The sequence below is a fragment of the Thalassophryne amazonica genome, chromosome 11 (assembly GCF_902500255.1).
Source record: "Thalassophryne amazonica chromosome 11, fThaAma1.1, whole genome shotgun sequence".
NCBI classification, from domain to species: Eukaryota; Metazoa; Chordata; class Actinopteri; order Batrachoidiformes; family Batrachoididae; genus Thalassophryne; species Thalassophryne amazonica.
Genome location: NC_047113.1, coordinates 108927320 through 108953725, shown reverse-complemented (window position 1 = coordinate 108953725; position 26406 = coordinate 108927320). Strand labels below are relative to the sequence as shown.

The 26406-nt window shown below is 43.7% G+C and overlaps 1 protein-coding gene across 1 annotated transcript in view; it reads left to right on the top strand.

The window, feature by feature from the left end:
* The first annotated feature begins 6733 nt into the window (after positions 1-6733).
* fbxo38 (F-box protein 38) overlaps positions 6734-26406 on the top strand; it is a 216081-nt gene continuing 196408 nt past the window's right edge. Inside the window, exons 1-2 of the mRNA XM_034181007.1 lie at positions 6734-6864; positions 15525-15726. Of these exons, the coding sequence (XP_034036898.1) occupies positions 15536-15726 (191 nt within the window). The 5' untranslated portion in view covers positions 6734-6864; positions 15525-15535. The remainder of the gene's footprint in view (positions 6865-15524; positions 15727-26406) is intronic.

Below are 26406 nucleotides of genomic sequence, written 5' to 3'. Positions count from 1 at the left end.
TGTGCATTAATATCATTATTGTTACCAGTTGAAGCCATACCCATGACCCCTGAAGACGTTACGACATATGCAGCCTCTCTTATTCCTGAAGATTGGCAGAAAGGCGTAGCCAGACATAGAGTGAAAAGAGATTGGAAAGGAGTGGGAAATCCAACATATATTGACGCAATAGGAGTCCCCAGGGGAGTGCCTGACGAGTATAAACTGGTTAATCAAATAGCAGCTGGATTTGAATCTTCCATCTGTTGGTGGTGCTCAATTAATAAAAACGTGGACAGAATAAACTACATCCACTACAATGTACAGAAATTAGGAAATTGGACTGAGGAAGGATTTAAGGCTGTCCATTCACAGTTAGAAGCCCTTATGGCCTTCCAGAATCGCATTGCTCTGGATATGTTGTTGGCAGAGAAAGGAGGTGTTTGTGCCATGTTCGGAGAACAATGCTGCACATTCATTCCCAACAACACAGCTGCAGACGGCAGTCTCACTCAAGCCATTGATGGGCTGAGGACGTTGAACAGGAAGATGAAAGAGCACAGTGGAGTAAACACCGAAGGCTGGGATTGGTGGCTGGAAGGGATGGGAAAATGGAGGTCTTTGATTTCTTCACTATTAGTGTCTATAGCAGTATTTGCTGCAATTCTAACATTGTGTGGATGTTGTTGTATTCCATGTCTCCGAGGCCTTGTAAATAGAATGATAACCACAGCAATAAGTCCAGGACCAGGAGGGGGTCCGGCATCATATCCACTTCTGGGGACAGATGACGACAAGGAGGACGATGGCTCTCCTGACCTGTACCCAGACCAATGGAAGTATGATGACCCAGACACCGATGATGGTGACAATGATGACATCACCTCTGGGGTGTAAGCCTAGAGAAAACATACCATGATGAACCTCTTAGTGAAAATCTCAAAAAGAAGTGCTAAGCTGAGTGATGCCTACTGTATGTTTTAACAGGCGATAAACAGGAGGGGAATGTTAAAGATTTTGTATATATGTTATCACTGTTAAACGTTTGTACATTTGCCTTCTTTCTCATGAGAACGGTGTTGTGCTGTTTTGCACTTCACCCTGAGAACGTACGTGTTATTCAACCTTGTTTAGCTTTGTCTTCTTTCTCATGAGAACGGTGTTGTGCTGTTTTGCACTTCACCCTGAGAACGTACGTGTTATTCAACCTTGTTTAGCTTTGTCTTCTTTCTCATGAGAACGGAGATGTGCTGTTTTGCACCTGTCTTAATGCAATCCTGAGAATTCAATTTTGTTTTGACGTTTGTGATGTGGTGTTTAGTGTGAAGGAGTGTGGAAGACAGGACACTTCAGGCAGATGCAGAACAGCTGATACCTGCAACAGACGAACGAGATGTGCTGACCTGAAGTGTTCTTCCTTACAGCTGCACTTATTGACGTATGCGTTTATGTTATGGGAAGAAACTTGTCTTGCGTCATTACCCCCACCCTTAGGACAAGTTTCTTGTTTATGTGATGAGGGCGTCTCTTAATAAAAAGAGCGGAAAAGCAGGCCAGACTTTAGTGTAGCCTTGGTGTACAGCCTGGCCGCACTCCGCGCGTAATATTTGACTTTCTGTCTCACTGGTGTTTCTTGACTCTGTTTGTCTTGTTAAAGGTTTTAAGAATGTTTGGAGGAGAAAATACCCAACACTGTGTTCCTGTGTTACTGTATCACTGTGTTACTGTGTTACTGTGTCACTGTGTTACTCTGTTCCTGTGTGACTGTGTCACTGCTCCTGTGTCACTGTGTTACTGTGTCACTGTTACTGTGTCACTGTGTTACTGTGTTCCTGTGTTACTGTGCCACTGTGTTCCTGAGTCACTGCGTCACTGTTACTGTGTCACTGTGTTACTGTGTCACTGTGTTCCTGTGTCACTGTGTTACTGTGCCACTGTGTCACTGTGTTACTGTGTCACTGTGTTCCTGTGTCACTGTGACACTGTTACTGTGTCACTGTGTTACTGTGTCAATGTGTTACTCTGTTCCTGTGTGACTGTGTCACTGTTCCTGTGTTCCTGTGTCACTGTTACTGTGTCACTGTTACTGTGTTCCTGTGTCACTGTCCTACTGTGTCACTGTGTTACTGTGTTCCTGTGTCACTGTGTTACTGTGTTACTGTGTCACTGTGTTACTGTGTTCCTGTGTCACTGTTACTGTGTCACTGTGTCACTGTTACTGTGTCACTGTTACTGTGTTCCTGTGTCACTGTGTTCCTGTGTTACTGTGTCACTGTTACTGTGTTCCTGTGTCACTGTGACTGTGTCACTGTGTTCCTGTGTCACTGTTACTGCGTTCCTGTGTTACTGTGTCACTGTGTTAATGTGTTTCTGTGTCACCGTGTCACTGTTACTGTATCACTGTGTTACTGTGTCACTGTGTTACTGTGTCACTGTTACTGTGTTCCTTTGTCACTGTGTTCCTGTGTCACTGTGTTCCTGTGTCACTGTGTTACTGTGCCACTGTGTTCCTGTGTGACTGTCACTGTGTCATTGTTACTGTGTCACTATGTTACTGTGTTACTGTGTCACTGTTACTGTGTTCCTCTGTCACTGTTACTGTGTTACTGTGTCACTGTGTTACTGTGCCACTGTGTTCCTGTGTCACTGTGTTACTGTGTCACTGTTACTGTGTCACTGTTACTGTGTTCCTGTGTCACTGTGTTCTTGTGTCACTGTGTTCCTGTGTCACTGTCTCACTGTTACTGTGTTCCTGTGTTACTGTGTCACTGTGTTACTGTGTTCCTGTGTCACTGTTACTGTGTCACTGTTACTGTGTCACTGTGTTACTGTGTCACTGTGTTACTGTGTCATTGTGTCTCTGTGTCACTGTTACTGTTCCTGTGTCACTGTGTTACTGTGTTCCTGTGTCACTGTTACTGTGTCACTGTTACTGTGTCACTGTGTTACTGTGTTGTTGTGTCACTGTTACTGTGTTCCTGTGTCACTGTGTTACTGTGTCACTGTGTTACTGTGTCATTGTGTCTCTGTGTCACTGTTACTGTTCCTGTGTCACTGTGTTCCTGTGTCACTGTGTTACTGTGTTCCTGTGTCACTGTGTTGTTGTGTCACTGTGTCACTGTTACTGTGTTCCTGTGTCACTGTGTTACTGTGTCACTGTGTCATTGTGTCTCTGTGTCACTGTTACTGTTCCTGTGTCACTGTGTTACTGTGTTCCTGTGTCACTGTTACTGTGTCACTGTTACTGTGTCACTGTGTTACTGTGTTGTTGTGTCACTGTGTCACTGTTACTGTGTTCCTGTGTCACTGTGTCACTGTTCCTGTGTCACTGTGTTACTGTGTCACTGTTACTGTGTTCCTGTGTCACTGTGTTACTGTGGCACTGTTTCTGTGTTCCTGTGTTGCTGTGTCACTGTTACTGTGTTCCTGTGTCACTGTGTTACTGTGTCACTGTGTCACTGTTACTGTGTTCCTGTGTCACTGTTACTGTGTCACTGTTACTGTGTTCCTGTGTCACTGTTACTGTGTCACTGTTACTGTGTTCCTGTGTCACTGTGTCACTGTTCCTGTGTTACTGTGTTACTGTGTCACTGTTACTGTGTTACTGTGTCACTGTTACTGTGTTCCTGTGTCACTGTGACTGTGTCACTGTGTTCCTGTGTCACTGTTACTGCGTTCCTGTGTTACTGTGTCACTGTGTTAATGTGTTTCTGTGTCACCGTGTCACTGTTACTGTGTCACTGTGTTACTGTGTCACTGTGTTACTGTGTCACTGTTACTGTGTTCCTTTGTCACTGTGTTCCTGTGTCACTGTGTTCCTGTGTCACTGTGCCACTGTGTTCCTGTGTGACTGTCACTGTGTCATTGTTACTGTGTCACTATGTTACTGTGTTACTGTGTCACTGTTACTGTGTTCCTCTGTCACTGTTACTGTGTTACTGTGTCACTGTGTTACTGTGCCACTGTGTTCCTGTGTCACTGTGTTACTATGTCACTGTTACTGTGTCACTGTTACTGTGTTCCTGTGTCACTGTGTTCTTGTGTCACTGTGTTCCTGTGTCACTGTCTCACTGTTACTGTGTTACTGTGTCACTGTGTTACTGTGTTCCTGTGTCACTGTTACTGTGTCACTGTTACTGTGTCACTGTGTTACTGTGTCACTGTGTTACTGTGTCATTGTGTCTCTGTGTCACTGTTACTGTTCCTGTGTCACTGTGTTACTGTGTTCCTGTGTCACTGTTACTGTGTCACTGTTACTGTGTCACTGTGTTACTGTGTTGTTGTGTCACTGTTACTGTGTTCCTGTGTCACTGTGTTACTGTGTCACTGTGTTACTGTGTCATTGTGTCTCTGTGTCACTGTTACTGTTCCTGTGTCACTGTGTTACTGTGTTCCTGTGTCACTGTGTTACTGTGTTGTTGTGTCACTGTGTCACTGTTACTGTGTTCCTGTGTCACTGTGTTACTGTGTCACTGTGTTACTGTGTCATTGTGTCTCTGTGTCACTGTTACTGTTCCTGTGTCACTGTGTTACTGTGTTCCTGTGTCACTGTTACTGTGTCACTGTGTTACTGTGTTGTTGTGTCACTGTGTCACTGTTACTGTGTTCCTGTGTCACTGTGTCACTGTTACTGTGTTCCTGTGTCACTGTGTTACTGTGGCACTGTTTCTGTGTTCCTGTGTCACTGTGTTACTGTGTCACTGTGTCACTGTTACTGTGTCACTGTTACTGTGTCACTGTTACTGTGTTCCTGTGTCACTGTTACTGTGTCACTGTTACTGTGTTCCTGTGTCACTGTTACTGTGTTCCTGTGTCACTGTGTTACTGTGTCACTGTTACTGTGTTACTGTGTTCCTGTCACTGTGTTACTGTGTCACCGTGTTACTGTGTCACTGTTACTGTGTCACTGTTACTGTGTTACTGTGTCACTGTCTCACTGTTACTGTGTTACTGTGTTACTGTGTCACTGTAGTGGGTGGAGGAGGTGAAGTTCAGGCACCAGGTCTGAGGTCTGTTCACATTCAGTGGCAGCACGACTCTGCATCTGTTTGATCACTGAGCTTCTTCAGAGCTTATTTAAACTACAACAGCAGAATGTTTCTGTGTGTCAGTATGGGTTCCATCTCATTCTGGAACTGAGGGTAAGGGAGCCGCAGCTCTGAAATCAGAACCGCAGCTCAATGTTCCACTGAGTAAATCTGAAGTCAGAGCAATCGTCAATGTTGGGAAGGTGTCGTAGCACGGACCCACAACAGGGGGTGCAAAGGAACGGACAATGAATAAGCCAATAAGTAACAATTTAATGTTGTGACAACACACAACTAAACACACAAGATATGTATAGTCAATTAACACCAGGTGACGTGTGGGCAGGCTCGAAGATAGAAGACCCCCAATGAGAGATGAGCCGCGTCCCACACGGCTTCCACCACCAACGGCCTGAAGAACACCGGAGCCGCCAAGTCCCGAGTCCCCAGGTGGCCTCTGTCTTCGGCTGTCGACCCTGGTACTGCTGGCAGAAAACAAAGACAGGATGGATGAGTGTGAATTCGCACACTCAGTAATCCACAGTCTGCACTCAGGTAGGAGGGAGCATCTCCACCTCCAATCACACACTCGTGCAGCTCCTGTTTAACCGCTTATCTGGTTTGGGGTGTGAGGCGAAGCCGTCGCTGATCACACCAAACGCCAATCCCACAGATAAGGCCAACACCACAGGATAACGGCTGCAAAAGAAGTTCAGATTATTACTCAACGTTTCGAGTCAGCAGAGAAATTACCTCTTCGGTAGTTGATTTCTCGGTGGGGAGGTGGAGTTGCAGTCCAGCTTATGTAGTGGTGTAGATGAGTGACAGCTGGTGCAATGAGTGACAGCTGTCACTTCTTCTGGGTCTGGCACCGTCTCGTGCTTGGAGCCCGCACTCCAAGCAGGGCGCCCTCTGGTGGTGGTGGGCCAGCAGTACCTCCTCTTCAGCGGCCCACATAACAGTCAAGACGGAAATGAACAAAACACGACACAAGCAGTGGGACGGGGAATCTAAGGGTCAGTTTTTATATATAAATTCAGGGGCAGGTTGGGTCAAGGAGGCAAGTGGAGTCACAGGGAAGAAGAAACTATGTCCAGGTCACTCAGGTTTAAATCACACTCTCAACATCAGTGGAAAACATGAAACCGCTCACTGTTTAAGGTGCAGCAGGATGGAGACAGTGGAGCAAAGTGTTGATGGAGACAAACAGACAACAGACAGTGAAGAATTTGACACAATGTCAGAACACAAGTTTAATGCTTCAAGTATTACTTTCTTTTTCTACAATTACACCGCCTGCTTGGAGGCAAGTACTGACATCATATCTACAGGGAACAGGATTATTCAAGAGAATTTAGTATGGAGTAACTTTAGTATGGAGTAACTTCATCCACCGTTTTTTTTTCCTCCCCTCCCTCATCTCCACAATTCCTCACATACATCAGAATCCAGCAATGCTCCACTCCGGCGGTAATGCACCGTGTTGGTTTGAAAACCGCCAATAAAATCCAAATAATAATAATAATAATAATTACAACAGGGTCCTCGTAGGACGTTGCCTACTCGAGCCCTAATAATGACTGACAGTTTGACTGGGTGTCCCCTCTGGTGTTTAAAAAGCGGTACAGCGGATACGCCCGCGGTATCCGCTTTACCGCCTCCGGTAGGTGGCGGTAAAGCGCCACAAGGTTTGGCAATCGCCAATATATTCTAACGAAGAAGAAGAACAACAACAACAAAAAAATAATCTCGCTGAGCTCCAGTCGATGATGTTTCAAGATGTTTAAAGATGTTTTGTGTAGCTGTTCGTTTCTGTTTGAGTAAAACGTGCCGTCAGGACTGGGGCGGACACAGACAGGTGGGTTGTTAATGAAGCAGGTCGTATTGTCCTTGTTTGTGATTGTGTAGCGGCTGCTAAGCTAACTAGTTCCGACAAACACCAAGTTGAGTTTAAAAGCGGTGTTTTTCTCTGCACTATTGTTACCTGTCAGCCAGTTGATCTGAGTTTAACGTTTGTCTTTCCTCTCTTATTGTTAGTTTGAACACAGATGCGCTGCTGTTTCTGCGCTGTTTGAGATTAGATTCAGTTTTATTGCTCAAATACCGAAAAAACGAGCAAAAGTTTAAAGTGACTCAAAGTGCAGCGTTACTCAGACTTAATATTTATGTTCAGCTGAGTACATTTTTTTACATACATATTTATACACAGCTGAGTAATACCCAGGAAGGGTTTAGGTTTACACCTTTAGACATGAACAGAAGGCCAAATTACGTTTTGTGGCACTTCATTAAATATTAAGATAAAATCAGCTTCATTAATCCCGAAGGAAATTTTGCTATAATACAGACGGTTTCCCCGTTCCGGATCACCTTTTTTAAAGCCCCGCTATACGGAGCCATAATGCAGCTGAATGTTCTTTATTGTGTATTTGGGTGTTATTTAGCTGAAAAAGTCTGGGTGGAGTAGCCCTTCTACTTAAAGTGTGAAGCCACATTATGTGCGGTCCAAATATTTGCCAGAAATGGATCATTTTGCCCGGTTCTGGATCACGACACTCTGTGTCACTTTGGGTTCATTCCTGGCATCTGGCTGGAGCCCTTCTAATGCAGAATGATACACACTTTGCCCGACAATGTGTTTTGAACACAAAGTGATAGAAATTATACTTATTAAATGAGAATTTACTTAGTTTTGAAAGGCAACGTTATACGTTTTTACGAGCAAAAAATGAAGTGTGGAGGTGAGATTTCTCCCAAATTAAAAAGTAAAAGCCCCACATTCATGCCCATTCGTGATGTTGAGATGAGCCCCAAAGTCCCCATGGATCACAAGTACAGACACGAGGCTGCTGTTTCAGTGATCAACAACCGACAAATTTTCGCGTCAGAGATAAATGTATGCAGCAATTAAACAGCAAGACATAACACACTGACATTTTCTACCCAAGTAAGTAAGTATTTTCCCACTCTAGAACCAAAAACACTGAATGGCTAACTCACCTTTGCTACGTCTTAGAGATCGTTACTTTAAAACTAGAAGAAAGTTTTAAACAAGAATGAGTGAGTCAGAAAACACTCGCACACCGCAGACACCGGATGTTTTGATTCCTGTGCTGATCACAAGGACGGCTGGATCCAGTTGAGCTTGTGGTCGTTTGTAGACAAAACATTACTCTTTCCATTGGTACCAAGTATTAGCTTATTCATGCTGATTACGAGAAATGGCGGCGCAAAAACTACAGCAGTGATCTGGAACTGGCAGTGATCCAGAACTGGGCAAGTGACTGTACTTAAACAGTGAACACTGGGTTTTACAATAAGTACAACAAATTTATTTGCACATGTTCGAGAATAAATTGAGGAACTGTTCAATTACGTATTCATCCTGCAGAAGGGGGAGGAGTTATACAGTCTGATTGACACAGGTAGGAAGGACCTTCTGTGGAGCACCTCAGTGGTCTCAGTCTTTGGCTGAAGGTTCTCTGACAGGACATCAGTGTGGCATGCAGGAGGTGGGAGGTGTTCAGGATGGTGAGCAGTTTCCTCAGCATCCTCCTCTCTGAGACCTCCACCACAGACTCTAGCCCCAGGACAGAGCCAGCTCTCCTGATGAGCTTGTTGAGTGTGTTCATGCCAGCTGCCTTCAGCCTGCTGCCCCAGCACACTACAGCATAGATGCTGACACTGGAGACCACCGAGTGATAAAACATCTGCGACACATTTCTGCAGACATTGAAAGATCTGTGCCTCCTGAGGAAGTGCAGTCGGCTCTGACCTTGCTTGTACACAGCATCTGTGTTTACAGTCCAGTCCAGTTTGTTGTATATGTGGACACCCAGGTACTTGTAGTACCTGGGTGTCCACCACTCTGCATTTAATCATTAGTGATTGATCTCTGCTCTCTTCCACAGCATGTCTTTTTCCTGATTCTCTCCCTCAGCCCCAACCAGTCCCAGCAGAAGACTGCCCCTCCCTGAGCCTGGTTCTGCTGGAGGTTTCTTCCTGTTAAAAGGGAGTTTTTCCTTCCCACTGTCGCCAAGTGCTTGCTCATAGGGGGTCGTTTTGACCGTTGGGATTTTTCTGTGGTTATTGTATGGCTTTTGCCTTGCAATATAAAGCGCCTTGGGGCAACTGTTGTTGTGATTTGGCACTATATAAATAAAATTGATTTGATTTGATTTAGTAGTCCACAATGTCCACCACAGTTCCAGTGAGGGTAACTGGGTTCGGACAGGTCTTATGTCTTTTGAAGTCCACCTCCAGCTCCTTGTCTTAAATCTGGTTCACACGACAGAAATTTAAAATTATCTGTAGGTTTCCAAAACCTGAGAGACCACACACGTGAAGATAAAAAAATCATAGATCTAACCGGTTTGGTCGTACAGTGTGTGGTGTTCAGCCACACAGTGAGGACAACAACACCACACACCAACATTCCCAGGTCAGACAGGAAATCTCGCCAAATCTCTCGAGATTAAACGTGACTTCAGAGTAAACAAACGGAGATAGTGTGTGGACTGTTTAAAACAGAGGGAAAAAAATGATCCAAAAAGAAAAAGAAAAGTCGTTCTTTAAAGGAGTGGAGACAGCGCGACCACCGGACTTTCTGGTAAGTCAGAACAGCTATTTTGATTTTATTTTCCGCTCCGTACGTCCATCACCTCGCTTTCTGATTGGCTGCACGTCACATTCAGCAGGCTGCGTGCTCATTTTGGTCAGAGGACACAACACACGCTGCGATATCAGGCCAAAAAAATCCAACATGTTGAATATCCCTGATTTGCGATCAGAGCGCGCCTGACGTCCATCAGAGCAGATCAGAGCGCTCTGAACACACCACACACGGGAAGAATATCTGATAAGATTATCTTTAGCATCATCACGATTGTTGGGGCGTCCATAAGATTGTTGGAAGGGGAAGTTCGGGTCTGATATTGGCCTGATTAGCCTGCTGTGTGAACCCGGCCTTAGATATGTTGAGCTGCAGGTGGTTGAGTCCACACCACTCCACAAACCTGTCCACCACATGCCTGTGCTCAGCCTCCTTGTCACTGCCAATGCAGTCCACAATGGCAGAGTCGACTGAAAACTGGTGGCAGGACTGTTACCTGAAGTCTGAGGTGAAGAGTGTGAACAGGAAGGGAGACAGGACCGTACCCTGTGGTGCCCCTGATGATGTTGGATGTAATGTCTCGAGCCTCACGTACTGTGGGTGGACCATGAGGTAGTTGGTGATCCAGGCCACCAGTGGAGCCTCCACCCTTATTCCACGGAGCTTATTGATGAGCAGGTCAGGCTGGATGGTGTTGAGCGCACTGGAGAAGTCGAAGAATGTGACTCTCACAGTGCTGCCTGCCTCCTCCAGGTGAGAGTAAGCTCTGTCCTCTCCCCTGTTGGGCTGGTACACAAACTACAGGGGGTCCAGTGATCATTCATTAACTGTGTGGAGGTGCCTAAGGGTGAGCCTCTAAGGTGACTTCAGAACATGTGATGTTTGGGCCACAGGTCTGTAGTCATTAAGTGTGTTGGGGTTTTCTTCTTGGGCACAGGCATCAGACATGAGGTTTTCCACTGCTCAGGGTCAACCATTTGGCTCAGGCTCAAGATGTGCTGGAAAATCCCTCACAGCTAGACAGTACATCCCTTCAGCACTCTGGGGCCAAGGCCATCAGGACCCGCAGCCTTTCCTGGACACAGGCAACTAAATTCTCTACTCACATCCTCAGTGGAGATGTTGATGGGTGGCATCTGGGAGGATGAGGGAGGGGAGTGGGAGCAGTTGGTGGGAGGAGGGGGGGTGGTACTAATTGGGCTGTGAAGTGAGTGCATAGAGGAGGGGGGCACTGAGAGGAGCGGGGGGGGGGGGGGGGGGGGAGCAGAGACCATGTTGTCAAACCTGTTGAAGCTTATTGGCCTCATGTTACCTTTGCCTCTCTTGTAGCTAATGTGACCAGGGGCTGATGGGAGTCCAAGCCATGTTTGACAGCACTGCATGTAATGCTGTCAGCGCACTCTCTGCTGGACAAACTAAGTAATGACAGTGTTTCCAACAGAAAAAAGTTTTTCTGCATCATTTATACAACCCCAATACCAATGAAGTTGGGACGTGTAAAATGTAAATACAAACCGAATACAATGATTTTCAAATCCTCTTCAACCTATATTCAGTTGAATACACCACAAAGACAAGATATTTAATGTTCAAACTGGTAAATTTTATTGTTTTTGTGCAAATATTTGCTCATTTTGAAATGGATGCCTGCAACACGTTTAAAAAAAGCTGGGACAGTGGTATGTTTCCCACTGTGTTACATCACCTTTCCTTCTAACAACACTCAATAAGCGTTTGGGAACTGTGGACACTAATTGTTGAAGCTTTGTAGGTGGAATTCTTTCCCATTCTTGCTTGATGTACGACTTCAGTTGTTCAACAGTCCAGGGTCTCCGTTGTCATATTTTGCGCTTCATAATGTGCCACAGGTCTGCACTGCAGGCAGGCCAGTCTAGTTCCCGCACTCTTTTACTAAGAAGCCACACTGTTGTAACACGTGCAGAATGTGGCTTGGCATTGTCTTGCTGAAATAAGCAGGGATGTCCCTGAAAAAGACGTTGCTTGGATGGATGGCAGCATGTGTTGCTCCAAAACCTGGATGTACCTTTCAGCATTGATGGTCCCATCACAGATGTGTAAGTTGTCCATGCCATGGGCACTAACACACCCCCATACCATCACAGATGCTGGCTTTTGAACTTTGCACTGGTAACAATCTGGATGGTCTTTTTCCTCTTTTGTCCAGAGGACACAATGTCCATGATTTCCAAAAACAATTTAAAATGTGGACTCATCAGACCACAGCACACTTTTCCACTTTGCATCTGTCCATTTCAAATGAGCTCGGGCCCAGAGAAGGTGGCGGCTTTTCTGGATGTTGTTGATGTTTGGCTTTCACTTTGCATGGTAGAGTTTTAACTTGCACTTGTAGATGTAGCGACGAAATGTGTTAACTGACAATTGTTTTCTGAAGTGTTCCTGAGCCCACGCGGTAAGATCCTTTACACAATGATGTTGGTTTTTAATGTAGTGCCGCCTGAGGGATCAAAGGTCACGGGCATTCAGTGTTGGTTTTCGGCCTTCCCGCTTACATGTAGAAAGTTCTCCAGATTCTCTGAATCTTCTGATTATTTTATGGACTGTAGATGGTGGAATTTCTAAATTCCTTGCAATTAAACGTTGAGAAACATTGTTCTTTGTTATGATTTGAGGCCAGGATCTGAACAGAGTCTGATATCTCCCAAATGCAGGGCAGTCAAGACAAATGGCTGAATTTCAAAGAGTACAAGGTTTAATACAAGACTAGTGGCAACGATACAAAAACAGTGGAGGAGCAGGAACAGCAAAAATACAGTGTTCACCCACTTAGGGTGTGGGTAGGTCCAGGGTGTGAGGAGGCAAGGATAAACTTAGGCAGACAATCTTCCAGGGAGACTGAGTACTTAGGAAAAAATGGAGCAATGGAGAACATCAGAAAAGGTGAGCAGTCACTTTAACAAGCAGTACTGCATGGACAAAGACAAATAGCTACACAGGAACCAGTGACAGTGGGGAAAACAGCAACAGTGGATCATCAAGGGACATCAACACAGGTGAGGTTAAATACTGAGTCTGATGAGTGAATTAATTCTACCTGGAAACTAAGAGAAGGGGTGTGAAGACTAAATTAAGACACTAGATGGCGGCAGAGAACAGAACATACATGAATGAAGAGCGCAAACATGAAGTGACCCAACATACTAATAACCCTAATGACATAGAAATGAACAATGATGAACACACAGTGGAAAGACCAAAACACAAACAACCACAGGAGTGTAGGACATAAACTTGGTTGGAGAGAAAGGTGAGAGACCAGACAGGAAACATGACGTGAACAAAGGGTGGGGTCTAACTAGGGCCAACAGCACTGCGTGCTCACAGCGAGAAATACCCAGACACAGAGTGCGCACGTGCACCAGGAACAACAGAGACATATACGGGGACCAGAACCTCTGGACTGAGGAGACAGTTGCAAACGGAGACTTGGGGGAGAAAACAGGAGCTGACAATATCACATGAACACAGAACATGACGGAAGAACCGGCAGGAGTTGCGCACACGAACACACACCATACCAGAACAGAGGAAGGAGGGATAATCCAAACACACATACACAGCATGACGGAAGAGGAGACTAAGACAAGTGTGGAATGAATGCCAGAGGAAATCACACATAACTGCATTCACACACTGACGTACACATCCACACGGACAAGGGCCAGCCAGCACGTCAACGTGGACCAGGAGGGGGGCGTGCCAGAGTACGTACATGCAGCTGTGCACATGCACCTTCTCACACACAGACACACACACGACTCCAGCTCCTTCATCCAAGCAACACACCCACAGACTCACACAGACAGGAGACATGAACAGACACAGAGAACAAATACAACAGAAAACTTGGACACTGACCATTCAGAAGACAGGACAGATGGACAAGGACGGAGACAAAATACAAGACCCCAAAAACAACCCAATGGGATCCTAACATTTCTCAAACTGTTGAACTATTTTTCATTCAGGGGTGATTCTTTAACTACGGGCACTATTGGCCTTGTAAATGTAATTTCCACCACACCATTGCCTTACAATATAAAGCGCCTTGGGGCAACTGTTTGTTGTGATTTGGCGCTATATACATGTGCTCTCATGTCACTGTTTATCTCCATAGAAACTACCCAAACAATCTTTCATACAAACTGTTTAATGGGACATTACAGTATTGTGGTGGAAATTACGGCAATAGTGTGGGACAACTAAATTTTGTTTCAAAAAAATCACAACAGTTGTATGACATTGAATACCCCAATTATGTTTTGATTATTTTGCTGATATTTTATTCAGAGAGATTTTAAAACATTAGAAAAAAACGTTTCTTTACCATTCATTTTTATCATTGAAGATCAAAAGTCTGGGTGTGGGACAAGCACAAAACGGCAATATTTGCATATAATGATGCTGAAAAAAGGTGAAAGTCATCATATACTACTAGAACAAATTTCTTAACACACTTTCATTGTAAAGATAACTATAAAAGGGTGAAATTTCCCCTTTTTCCTGTTTTTCATACAATATGATCAAAGGACATAATAAGCGCCCGTAGTCTAAGAATCACCCTCAGTTGTTCCCAAAGTGGTGATCCTCACCCTGTCTTTGTTTGTGAACGGCTGAGACTTTTGGGGTTGCTCCTTTTATACCCAATCATGACATTCACCTGTTTCCAAACAGGTGTTCTTTGAGCATTCATTAACTTTCCCAGTCTTTTGTTGCCCCATCCCAACTTTTTTGAAACGTGTTGCAGGCATCCATTTCAAAATGAGGTAATATTTGCACAAAAACAATAAAGTTTATCAGTTTGAACATTAAATATCTTGTCTTTGTGGTGTATTCAATTGAATATAGGTTGAACAGGATTTGCAAATCATTGTGTTCTGTTTTTATTTACATTTTACACAACGTCCCAACTTAACTGGAATTGGGGTTGTAGTTTTCATATCTGCAAAAATAACAGCTACTAATCTGTTTGTGAATGTCTCATATCGGGTGTTGTGACGTATCAATCTAACTCTAGTTTGAACAACAAGAGTCAGACTGGTGTCGGTGGTTTTGTTCTTAAAGATAGATTCGTTATTATTACATACCAAAGTGTCTGAGAAATGTGGCTTCAAATGTGGACCTTCATCCAAGAAGGACGAGTCCACCCAGCTGTGGGCTGGCAGGAGGAAAACACAGATGAGAGGGGATGACGAGGAAACGCTCATGTGTTCATGTTGGCGCTCCCTCATTGGCCGGTCCAAGGTCTACCACATGCTGCATCTGTCAGAAGTCCACTCTGTGTATTTGAGGTGAACTAGATCCTTTTCAAACATGTGCTGTGATGCTGCCGGTGAGCTAACAGGAAGCGCTGAACAGACTGCAGCTCCACTGATGTGGCACCTGTCAAATGGACCGATGACAGCATGCCGACTGATCGCTGAGAGAAGTGCTGTGTGAATCTGTTGCTGATCAGTCAAAAATTGAATTGATCAGCGTCAACACTGATCTTTGTGATCAGATTTGGACAGCCCAGGCCCAGCCAAGCACAGGGCCTTGGTGCCAAGATTTCAGATGTTGTTGTTGTCCATTCGGCTGCTCCTGTTTTGTGTTTGGGGTCGCCACAGCGGATACCGCCAGATCCGCATTGGTAGTTGGCACAAGTTTTACGCTGGATGCCCTTCCTGACGCAACTCCAGTTTGACCTGGAGAAACGCACACAGCCGCTGGTGTTCTGAAGAGGTCTCTCATCCAAGTACTAATCAGATCCTGCTCTGCTTAGCTTCTGAGATCTGACAGGATCAGACCGACACAGAGCAGATTGGCTGCGCGAAGATTTCAGATGTACTTTTTAAAATGAATGTCGACACATTTTTCCCACTTTCCAGAACTGAGGTCAATGGTTGTGAAGCTGTGCTTAGAAGAGGAAGGACGTGTGTGTGTCCCAGCGAATGTGATGGGTCAGAGGAAGAAAGCCACTAAGCTCCAGTCTGGAGGTGGCAGCAGTGGAGCCGAAGTGGTCCTGAGACACATCGAGGCCAAAGACTACATCAACGAGCTTTCCCATGAAGTCCTCTGTCATATATTCAGGTACTTTATCATTCCCTGTTTGTCTGTCTTCCACCGCTGTACTCTACATATAAGGGTGGCTTCTGTTTTCAGTGTAAGAGTTGTCAAGTCTTTATTACCTACACATTATAAAGAGCAGACGCCGCATCGACCACGACTGCCTATTGGCGCAGACGAGCTGTGGGACGGCCATCTTGGACCGGTCACGACTCGCTTCACTCAGTGCTGTTTGGCAGCGCAATGAAGTGTCAGCGCATTTAATCCATCACAACTCTCTGAATACAAAACTGATTTTCAAGCAGTTTTCTTTTCTGCAAGTGTCACACATGTAGCTATGATATAATTCAAATGGTTCGTCGTATTGTAGTATTCATAGTGGGATTAACAGTAATAGAATATTCTGATATAGCCTAGACTGTAGAAAGATATTTTGTAAACACTGTAAAAACACACATTAGGGTGTCCCAAAAAATGCAATATTTTATCAGCAAAGAAAATGGTCAAAGCATATGTCTAGGAAATAAATTTATGGCTGAATAGAAAGCTGAAAGGTTGAAGTTTTTCATACCAATGTCAATATTGGCCCTGCATTTTGTCAGTCTCTTAGACAACATGTTCAATGTAGACCTGCAAACGCCCAGCCATATTCCGCATCACTTTGGGCAAAGTGTCTTGAGGAATGTTTCGGATTTCTCGGCAGATGTTTTCCTTCAATGCATCGATGCTTGGCACCAACATAAACTTCAGGGTCTTTGCAAGTAAAGAAACATAAGTGATTAAGTTTGTAGCACTTAAGGGTCAAGCCGAGTGTTTTAAATGTTGTATATTTTTGGGGACACCCTATATATGTATGCATGCATGCATTTAGATTATGAGAGACATAATCTTAAAAAAAAATAAAAAATCCGGAAATCACAATGTATGATTTTTTTTTTTTTAATATTTGTATGTTACTGCGGTAAATAAGTATTTGAACACCTGTGAAAGTCAATGTTAATATTTGGTACAGTAGCCTTTGTTTGCAATTACAGAGGTCAAATGTTTCCTGTAGTTTTTCACCAGGTTTTCACACACTACAGCAGGGATTTTGGTCCACTCCTCCATACAGATCTTCTCCAGATCTTTCAGGTTTGGAGTTTCAGCTCCCTCCAAAGAGTTTCTATTGAGTTCAGGTCTGGAGACTGGCCAGGCCACTCCAGGACCTTGAAATGCTTCTTACGGAGCCCCTCCTTAGTTGCCCTGGCTGTGTGTTTGGGGTCATTGTCATGCTGGAAGACCCAGCCATGACCCATCTTCAATGCTCTTACTGAGGGAAGGAGGTTGTTTGCCAAAATCTCCCAATACATGACCCCATTCATCCTCCCTTCAATACGGAATTGCAGAAGAGCACCCCCAGAGTATGATGTTTCCACCCCCATGCTTCACGGTTGGGGTGGTTTTCTTGGGGTTGTTCTCATCCTCTAAACATGGTAAGTGGAGTTGATTCCAAAAAGCTCTATTCTGGTCTCATCTGACCACATGGCCTTCTCCCATGCCTCCTCTGGATCATCCAGATGGTCACTGGTGAACTTCAGACGGGTCTGGACATGTGCTGGCTTGAGCAGCGGGACCTTGCTGCCCTGCAGGATTTTAAACAATGACAGCATCATGTGTTACTAATGTAATCTTTGTGACTGTGGTCCCAGCTGTCTTCAGGTCATTGACCAGGTCCTCCTGTGTAGTTCTGAGCTTTCTCAGAATCATCCTTACCCCACAAAGTGAGATCTTGCATGGAATCCCAAACCGAGGGAGATTGACAGTCATCTTGTGTTTCTTCCACTTTCTAATAAATAATCATAACAGTTGTTGTCTTCTACCAAGCTGCTTGCCTGTTGTCCTGTAGTCCATCCCAGCCTTGTGCAGATCTACAGTTTTGTCCTTGGTATCCTTAGACAGCTCTTTGGTCTTGGCTATGGTGGACAGGTTGGAGTGTGATTGATTGAGTGTGTGAACAGGTGTCTTTTATACAGGTAACAAGTTCAAACAGGTGCAATTAATACAGGTAAAGAGTGCAGAATAAGAGGGCTTCTTAAAGAAAAATTAACAGGTCTGTGAGAGACAGAATTCTTGCTGGTTGGCAGGTGTTCAGAAACTTATTTTATGCAATAAAATGCTAATTAATTATTTAAAAAAATCATACATTGTGATTTCCAGATTTTTTTTTTTTTAAGATTGTCTCTTATAGTGGACATGCACCTAAGATGAAAATTTCAGACCCCTCCATGATTTCTAAGAGGGAGAACTTGGATGTTCAAATACTTATTTTCCTCACTGTATATACAGTAGTGTTCAGAATAATAGTAGTGCTTTGTGACTCAAAAGATTAATCCAGGTTTTGAGTATATTTCTTATTGTTACATGGGAATACTTGGTCTTGTTGGATTTGTATGAATCTACTGGTACCTTGTTCCCCATTAGAGGATAGGATTGCAAGATGGCGCCGTTGTATATGGCCTGCCGTCGGCACTTGCTTCTTTTGTTGTCGTTTTTATTGTTTTTGCATTTTGTTGCATGGAATGTGTCACTGCTCCTTGTGTATGATCGCCAGACTCTTATCAGCGTTCGGGCTTCGCTGGAGAATCTCGCTGTTTCTGGCTTGGGCGGACGGCCAGGGACGCGGCTGCCCCCACCGCCTGTCTTAGCATCCGTACCAGACTTTCTACGGCGGCCGCTTGGCGTGTTGCCTCGGCGTCTGTGCCGCAGAGGACGCGGGAAGAGAGGAGGAGTCCGTGTTCGGCTCAGAGTGTGCCTGGCTGCTTCCTGCAAAGATGCTCCACGACAATTCATGGCCGGATTCTTCTCACCATATGACGGCTATGACGTGCAGCGTTCTCTGACTTTTTGCTATCGGTGGCTGCGGCCGGTTGTCCGGGGTGCCGGGTCTCCACTTCTGCGTCACTGTCCTGTGAGGAGCTGCAGTCGTGGCTGAGTGCAGGAGAACCTGCACCCACTCAGTCGTGTCTCCCAGCAGACTGACGTGCGCTCAGTCCATGTGGTGCTCATCAACACAAGGTCACTCACAAGTAAGACTTTAATTTTGAATGACTTTTTCTCCAGTCGTGCTCTGGACTTTCTCCTGTTAACGGAGACCTGGCTGAAACCAGGTGAAAATAGCGCCTTCTCTGAGCTCCCCCCCCCCACTGCTCGTTTTTCAGCTCCTCGCGAGCATCAGGTCGAGGCGGGGGTGTGGGCACGATTTTTAAAGACAGCTTTAAATGCCGATTTTTATCTTCTAATGCCTACTCCACTTTTGAACTTCAGTTGTTCGACTGTCCTGTGCTCTGTGCTGTTGTTTATCGTCCACCAAAATTTAATAAGGATTTTATTCAGGAGTTTTCTGAGTTTCTGGCAGATTTTATCCCAAAATATGACAAATTTTTGGTCTGTGGTGATTTTAATATTCATATCTGTTGTCCTTCTAATCAGCTGGCTGATGATTTTAAAAGCTTCCTGAACTCTTTTGGTCTAACACAAGTTGTGGATGGACCAACACATAATCTTGGACACACCTTGGACATGATTATTTCTTTTGGGCTCTCAGTTTCCCTTAAGGACATATCAGACGCTGCTATTTCAGATCACTTTCCTGTTATTTTTTTATTTACTGCTCCTCCATCTGCTAGTAAGCCACTTGTTCCTGTCTCTCACCGCCGTTTGGTCACCTCCTCGACAGCGGGGGACTTTGCTGCTGCCTTCATGGACTCTCAGTTTTATGCCATGAATGGACTGGTTTCTCCATTACTCCCAGATAACATCCTCTCTTCTTTCCACTCCACATGCACAGTCATTTTGGACTCTGTTGCATCGATGCGCTGCAAATCCAGGAAATCAAAATCCGACCCCTGGTTAAATGCCACAACCCGTGCCCTCAGGCAACGCTGCAGACGAGCGGAGAGAAAATGGAAAAAGGACAAACTACAGGTGTCTCTGGGTTTTCTGAGGGACAGTCTGACTATCAGAAGGCTGTGAAGGAGGCAAAAGCACAATATCTGTCTCATATTATTTCGAGCAGTTGTCATCATCCCAGTGTGTTATTTCAGACTATAAACTCAGTTGTAAATCCACACACCTCTGTTTTGATGGACGCTACAACCACAACCTGTGAGGAGTTTCTTTAGTTTTTTATTGATAAGGTTTCATCAATCAGACAGAATGCTGATCAGAGCTGTAATGTTGAGTTGTCTGCTCCTCGTGCACATTCTGCTGTGCTCGAACAGTTTGAGCCCATTTCTTTTGCATCTCTTGCTGATGTTGTAAAACACATAAAATCTACAAGTTGTCCTTCAGATGTTGTTCCAGCTAAGGTGCTGAAGGAGGGTTTTTAATACTGTTGGGGCGGGTCTCCTAACTTTTATCAATGCTTGTCTTAGATCAGGGTCTGTTCCAGCTGCTTTTAAACATGCTGTGGTTCGACGTCTTCTTAAAAAACCTCACCTGGACTCGTCAGTTTTATCTAATTTTAGACCTGTCTCATCTGCCATTTCTGTCTAAGATTTTAGAAAAGGTTGTCTTTTTACAGTTAGTCATTTTTAGAAGACAATCTCATCCTTGAAAAATTCCAATCTGGGTTTAGATCACGACACAGCACTGAGTCAGCACTTTTAAAAGTTCATAATGATATTACTCTGTCAGTGGATGCAGGGAATCCTGCTGTGCTGGTTCTGTTGGACCTCACAGCAGCCTTTGATACTGTGGATCACACAGTACTTGTTTCCCGGTTAGAACATTTTATTGGCATTCAGGGTACTGCACTTAAGTGGTTTAGATCATATTTGGCTGAAAGGAGCTTTTCTGTCATGATTGGGGACCTCTCCTCATCAACTGCTCCTCTGTCTTGTGGAGTGCCGCAGGGTTCTGTCCTTGGGCCTATTCTATTTTCGTTGTACATTCTGCCATTGGGGTCAATTATAACCCAGCACAATCTGTCCTTTAATTGTTATGCAGATGATCTGCAAATCTATCTGCCTGTGAGGACTAATGGGAGTGATGCTTTGTCATCATTATTTAATTGTATTTGTGATGTAAAGCAGTGGCTCTCCCAAAACTTCCTTTACCTGAATGATGGTAAAACTGAGATCATGGTGTTTGAGCGCTCTGGCATACCAAATGTGGTAACACCAAATTTTGGTGCTTTGGCTAACTATGTAAAACCAGCTGTCAAGAATTTGGGAGTGATATTTGACAGCTGTTTGAGGTTCAATCAACAGATAAACTCTGTTGTCAAAACTAGTTTTTTCCAACTTCGTCTTTTGGCTAAAATAAAGCACTTTCTCAGTGATCCTGAGATGGCCATTCATGCTTTCATCAGCTCCAGACTTGGTTATTGTATTGCACTTTATTTGGGCATTAATCAGTCGTCTCTTGCACGTCTCCAATTGGTGCAGAATGCTGCTGCTCGTCTTTTAACAAACACTTTTAGACGTGAGCATATTACACCCGTCCTGTACTCACTCCACTGGCTTCCAGTTCGTTTTAGAATTGATTTTAAAATTTTAATGTTTGTTTTTAAAGCTATTTATGGCCTTGCACCTCCCTACTTGTCTGAAATTTTAACTTTGCGCACCTGCAGTAGGACATTAAGGGCGTCTGGCCAGCTTTACTTAGATGTTCCAAGGTCAAGATATAAACACTGGGGTGATCATGCTTTCGCGGTAGCTGAAACCAGATTGTGGAATGAGCTACCTCTTGAGTTACGTACTATTCCTGACCGAGCACTTTTTAAATCTAAGTTAAAGACACTTAGTGGGGAGGTGACATGTTCTGATATTTTTATGTTCTTTTTTTTTTTATGTGTTGTTTTAAAATTTTATTATGTGTTTTATTTTTGTAAATTTGTGTTTTTAATGTTAAGCACTTTGGACACCAGTCGGTGCTGTAAAGCGCTTTATAAATAAATGTTGATTTGATTTGATTTTGTTGAAAGTCCACACACTGGAGTAAAAAAAAATAAAACTTTGGAGGACAAGCTTTTGGACTTGGAAATCAGATCCCGCTTAAATAACGTGACACTAGTGGGTCTGCCAGAGGGAGCCGGGGGACGGGACCCATGCGCCTTTTCGGAGAAGTGGATGACGGAGGTGCTGAATGCTGTAGTTGATATTGAACGGGCACACCGAATCAGACCAGCGAGGGACCCAAAGGCGCCACCGAGAACACTTATAATGAAGTTAGCTGCAAGGGCTAAAAGGGACATCCGCTACAAGGAAGAGCAAGTATGGTTTTACGCTGACTTGGCTACGGGGATACACCAGCTGAGGGAGAACTTTGACCTGATTTGCCGGGAGCTGTGCCTTCCAAATGCCAGCAGAAGCCTGAGAGTTTGTCAGGAAGATCCAGGAGGACACCAGCGAGGCTTAAAATCAAATGGTTGATCATTTGAATATGGTAATATATCTGTATTACAGCACTGAAAGTCACTACCGCAAATTCGGCTTAATTTGTCTTCTGAAAGTGTGCCAGTATTCTGAAGGTAAATTCAGTTAATTATATATTCATAGAGCATAAGTCTCCACTTTATGATGAGGCTTTAATGTGAGCCCTGGAATCAAGTGTATACATGGATTCAGAGGCAGTCACAGGAGAGGGAGAGAAAGACCCACACACTAAAATACGTAGGGCTTTTGCACACATACATTACACTTAGGAGCATTTGATTTTTTGGGGCATATTTGATGAATAAAATCTGCCGTTGGTTACAGACAAAAACAAACACACTACATACGATGCAGACGAATGTTAATGACTATTATAATATTGTGGCAGAGATTCTTATTTTACTTTTCTCTTTCGACGCTGCCGCCTCGAAGCCCAGATCGCCGTCAGGCGCCGTGGGCCGTCCTTACGGCGACACTACCAGACCAAAATCTCTCATCAGCCGTTAAAATTTTTACCGAAAACCAGCTGAATTTATCGAATGGTGTCCACTCAGTTGTGCCTTACAGTTTTGAAAAAAATTTGATCAAACAAAGCAGCAGTCTCTGAGCCATTCCTAAACATTGAAAAAATCGACGAGAGGGTGGGCGACTCCTCACTCAAAGACTGCCCACAGGCGAATGACGTAACCGACAGGCGTGAAAAACCTCTCGCATGCCCACGAGGGTTCAAGCATGTCTGATGTAATCACACATGATTCAAATCCATATGGTTTTTGAAAAAAATAATAAGGTTGGATACTTTTCTAATAGACCTCGTATATGGCCCTAATGCAGACGAGCCGAATTATTTAGTAAATCTGTTTCTTACACTCTCAACATTTGCTATATAATAGCAGGGGGTTTTAACTGCACTTTGAATCCTTGTATGGACAGATCTACAGGAGTAGATCAATCTCACAATAGGTGTAGAGCAGTTATTCATCGTTTTATTAACGAACTCAACCTGTTAGATATATGGAGAGAATTGAGACCATATGCCAAAACCTACTCTTGTTACTCAAATGCATTTAAGTCATATTCACGTATTGATTATTTTTTAATCTCTTCACAACTGCGATCCAAAATTCATGACAGCTTCTATGATAATATCGTGATCTCTGATCACGCCCCATGCTGTCTAGTATATGTGGATAAAAAATTGACAAAGGACCCAGTTAGATGGCACTTTCATCACAAATGGTTGCAAGATGAAGAATTTGTAAAATATATAGGAAAACAAATAGAGTTTTTTGAACATAACACCACACACCTTGCACTCGGCCGAGACGGACGCACTTTTCTCTTCTCCCTCCCTCCTTATCTTTCCTGCTTCTGTGGCGTGTTGTCTGTGAGGCTGCAGCTTTGCTCTTCTGGAAAACGACAAAAATGGATCTGTTAAAGTGGTCTCTGAACGCAATTGACACTATTTTTTCTACAAGACATTCGGGGGAGGAGGACCCGACCTGTCCTGCCGGGACGCATGTGATGGGTTACGTGATGGACTTGTGGAGGAGATGGCAGGTCATGTGCCTTTACATGCTTTCTGTGGAGGACGTCGAAGATGTGTACATATTCGGCTTGGTGGTGACCGGCTTTCTGCTGTGTGGAGTGGGCACTGTGCTGGTCTACCGGAAAATCAAGAAAGTGGAAGCAGCTTTGATTGGTCCTTCCAGGCTGCCCTACATGATTGATTCGATTGGGAAGGCAGTGGCTGCGCAGTCGGCGGGGGTTAACCACACGTTGGAAAACATCTCAAATAGAATCGCAGCCCTGGAAACCTGCTCTGACCGTCTGTGAAGACCACATTCTACATTCAGATGCATTGAGAGCCACTCTGTTCTCAGAACTGTGGAATCTTTCAGGTGTCTGCTAATCTGGCTATTCATTTGGCTTCCCCAAACACAGCTGCACTTCAAGGTCGCTGTGATAAAACCTCCTCAGAAGATCAACACTTAAGCCTCGCTCCCTGGTCTTCCCCCCTCCCCTCAACTTCTCCAGCTCTGACGTTGACTGTGACAGTGGACTGCTCAGGGCTGCCCCTCCCCCTCCAGCATTGTCGGACAAGGCCGTTGACGGTGCCAAACAGGCTGCCTCCGGAGTCTTCTGATAAACTGTACCTTTTCAAATCTCAGTTGTCGTCCTGTGTCCTTGTTTTTGTCTGTGTGATTATTGTTTTTCTGTGCTGATGGGGATTTTTTTTCCTCATTGCTGCTGTGTAATGCAGCGGCTATGAGGGTTTTTTTTTTTCTCCTTTTCCCTCGTGTTTTGCTTTTCATATATACGTTTATGTACCGGGCCGGCCTATGTGTTGTGTGTTGTTTGTTATGGGTCGGTGTTGGTTTGCTCAGCCCTGCTGTTGACCAAGGCAGGGATGTACATCTGGAGCTGGTCCCCAGGCGCCTAATGGCGACTTCTGCTCCTACTGGCAATTAGGATGGGTTAAATGCAGTAGACACATTTCATTGTGCAGGGAACATGTTCTTCTGTGCATATGACAATAAAATTCCTTTGAATCCTTGAATCCTTTGAATCACAAACTTCAGCTAGTATAAAGTGGGAAGCATATAAAGCTTTTCTAAGAGGACATATCAGTTATACAATTGGAATATAGGATAAAGATTCTTCAGGAAAACGTTTATGAGAAAAGTGATCCACAAATGGAAAGTAAGTTACTGACTCTGAGGGCTGAATATGATAAGCTGTCTGCTTCTAGAGCTGCCTCTGTTCTTCTGAGACTAAAGCAATCGTTCTTTGAACATGGTGACAAATCGAGTAAATTATTAGCACAGCAGATTTGACAACTGGAAACCAAAACATCAATTACAACCATTATATCTAATGGGAAAGATATAGTGGACCCTTCAGAAATGAACAGTGCCTTTAGAGACTGCTATGAAGAATTATATAATACTAAAAATGAGATTATGTGCAAGATCTGAATAGTTTTTTAGATGAATTATCTATATCTAAGTTGTCCAACAACGATAAGGAAGCTCTGGAGATGGAAATTACTGAAAAGGAAATAGGGCATGCCATTGATAATATGAAGTCAGGAAAAAGGGCAGGACTAGATGGTCTCCCAGTTAATCTATATAAAAAAATTCAAAATAAGTTGCTAACTCCACTTTGGGAAATGTTTCTGGAGGCATTTCAGAAAGGCATCTTTCCACCCTCTCTGAATAATTCTTTAATTACTTCACTGCCAAAATTAGGTAAACCTTCTAACAAGTGCGAAAACATGAGACCAATAAGTTTGTTAAACTCTGACCTTAAGATTCTATGTAAATTGTTGGCAATAAACTTACAAAAGTTAATGCCAACTATTATTAATAGACATCAGAATGGATTTATAACAGGAAGGCAGGGTTTTCATAATGTAAGAAGAGTATTGAACATTATTCGTACAAACAAAGAAATGTTAGATGCAGCACTCTTATCATTGGATGCAGAAAAGGCCTTCGATAGGGTTGAATGGCCTTATCTTCTCAATGTTTTAGAAAGGTTTGGAATTGGAAGTAATTTCATAAAATGGGTTAGGGTGTTATATAAGAATTCTACTGCAGAAATTTTGACAAATAGGAATATTTCAAAACCAATAACAATCAGTAAAGGGTGCTGGCAAGGTTGCTCATTGTCTCCTTTGTTGTTCATACTAACAATTGAACCTCTTGCAATCGGAGTGCGTTCACATCAGCAATTTTGTGGTATAGCAGTGGGGCTGACAGAACATAGAATATCCTTATATGCTGATGATGTTGTTTTATTTTTATCAAAATTAAATAAATCAATACCGGCTATGTTACAACTAATAAAAAAATTGGGGGATATAAGGTGAATAACACAAAATCTTCTATATTATTACTCAGCTCAAATGAAAGAAAGAATCCAATTCCAAGTGTAATTCAATTTAATGTTGTAGATCATTTTAAATATTTGGGGGTACAGATTTTACCAAGATTGGAAAATATTGTTGATGCTAATTATGAACCCTTAATGATGGAAATTAATGAATCAGTCGATAGATGGATGTTATTACCAGTATCTATAATTGGGAGAATTCATATTTTAAAAATGAATGTACCGCCGAAGCTACTCTGTTTATTTCAAAATATTCCTCTGCCACCTCCTTCAGACTTTTTCTCAAAAATTAAAAATATGTTTGTGAGATTTATATGGAAGAATAGGAGGGTAAGACTTCGTTTGTCTTTGTTATATCTGCCATACGACGGGGGGGGGGGCTTAAAGTTAG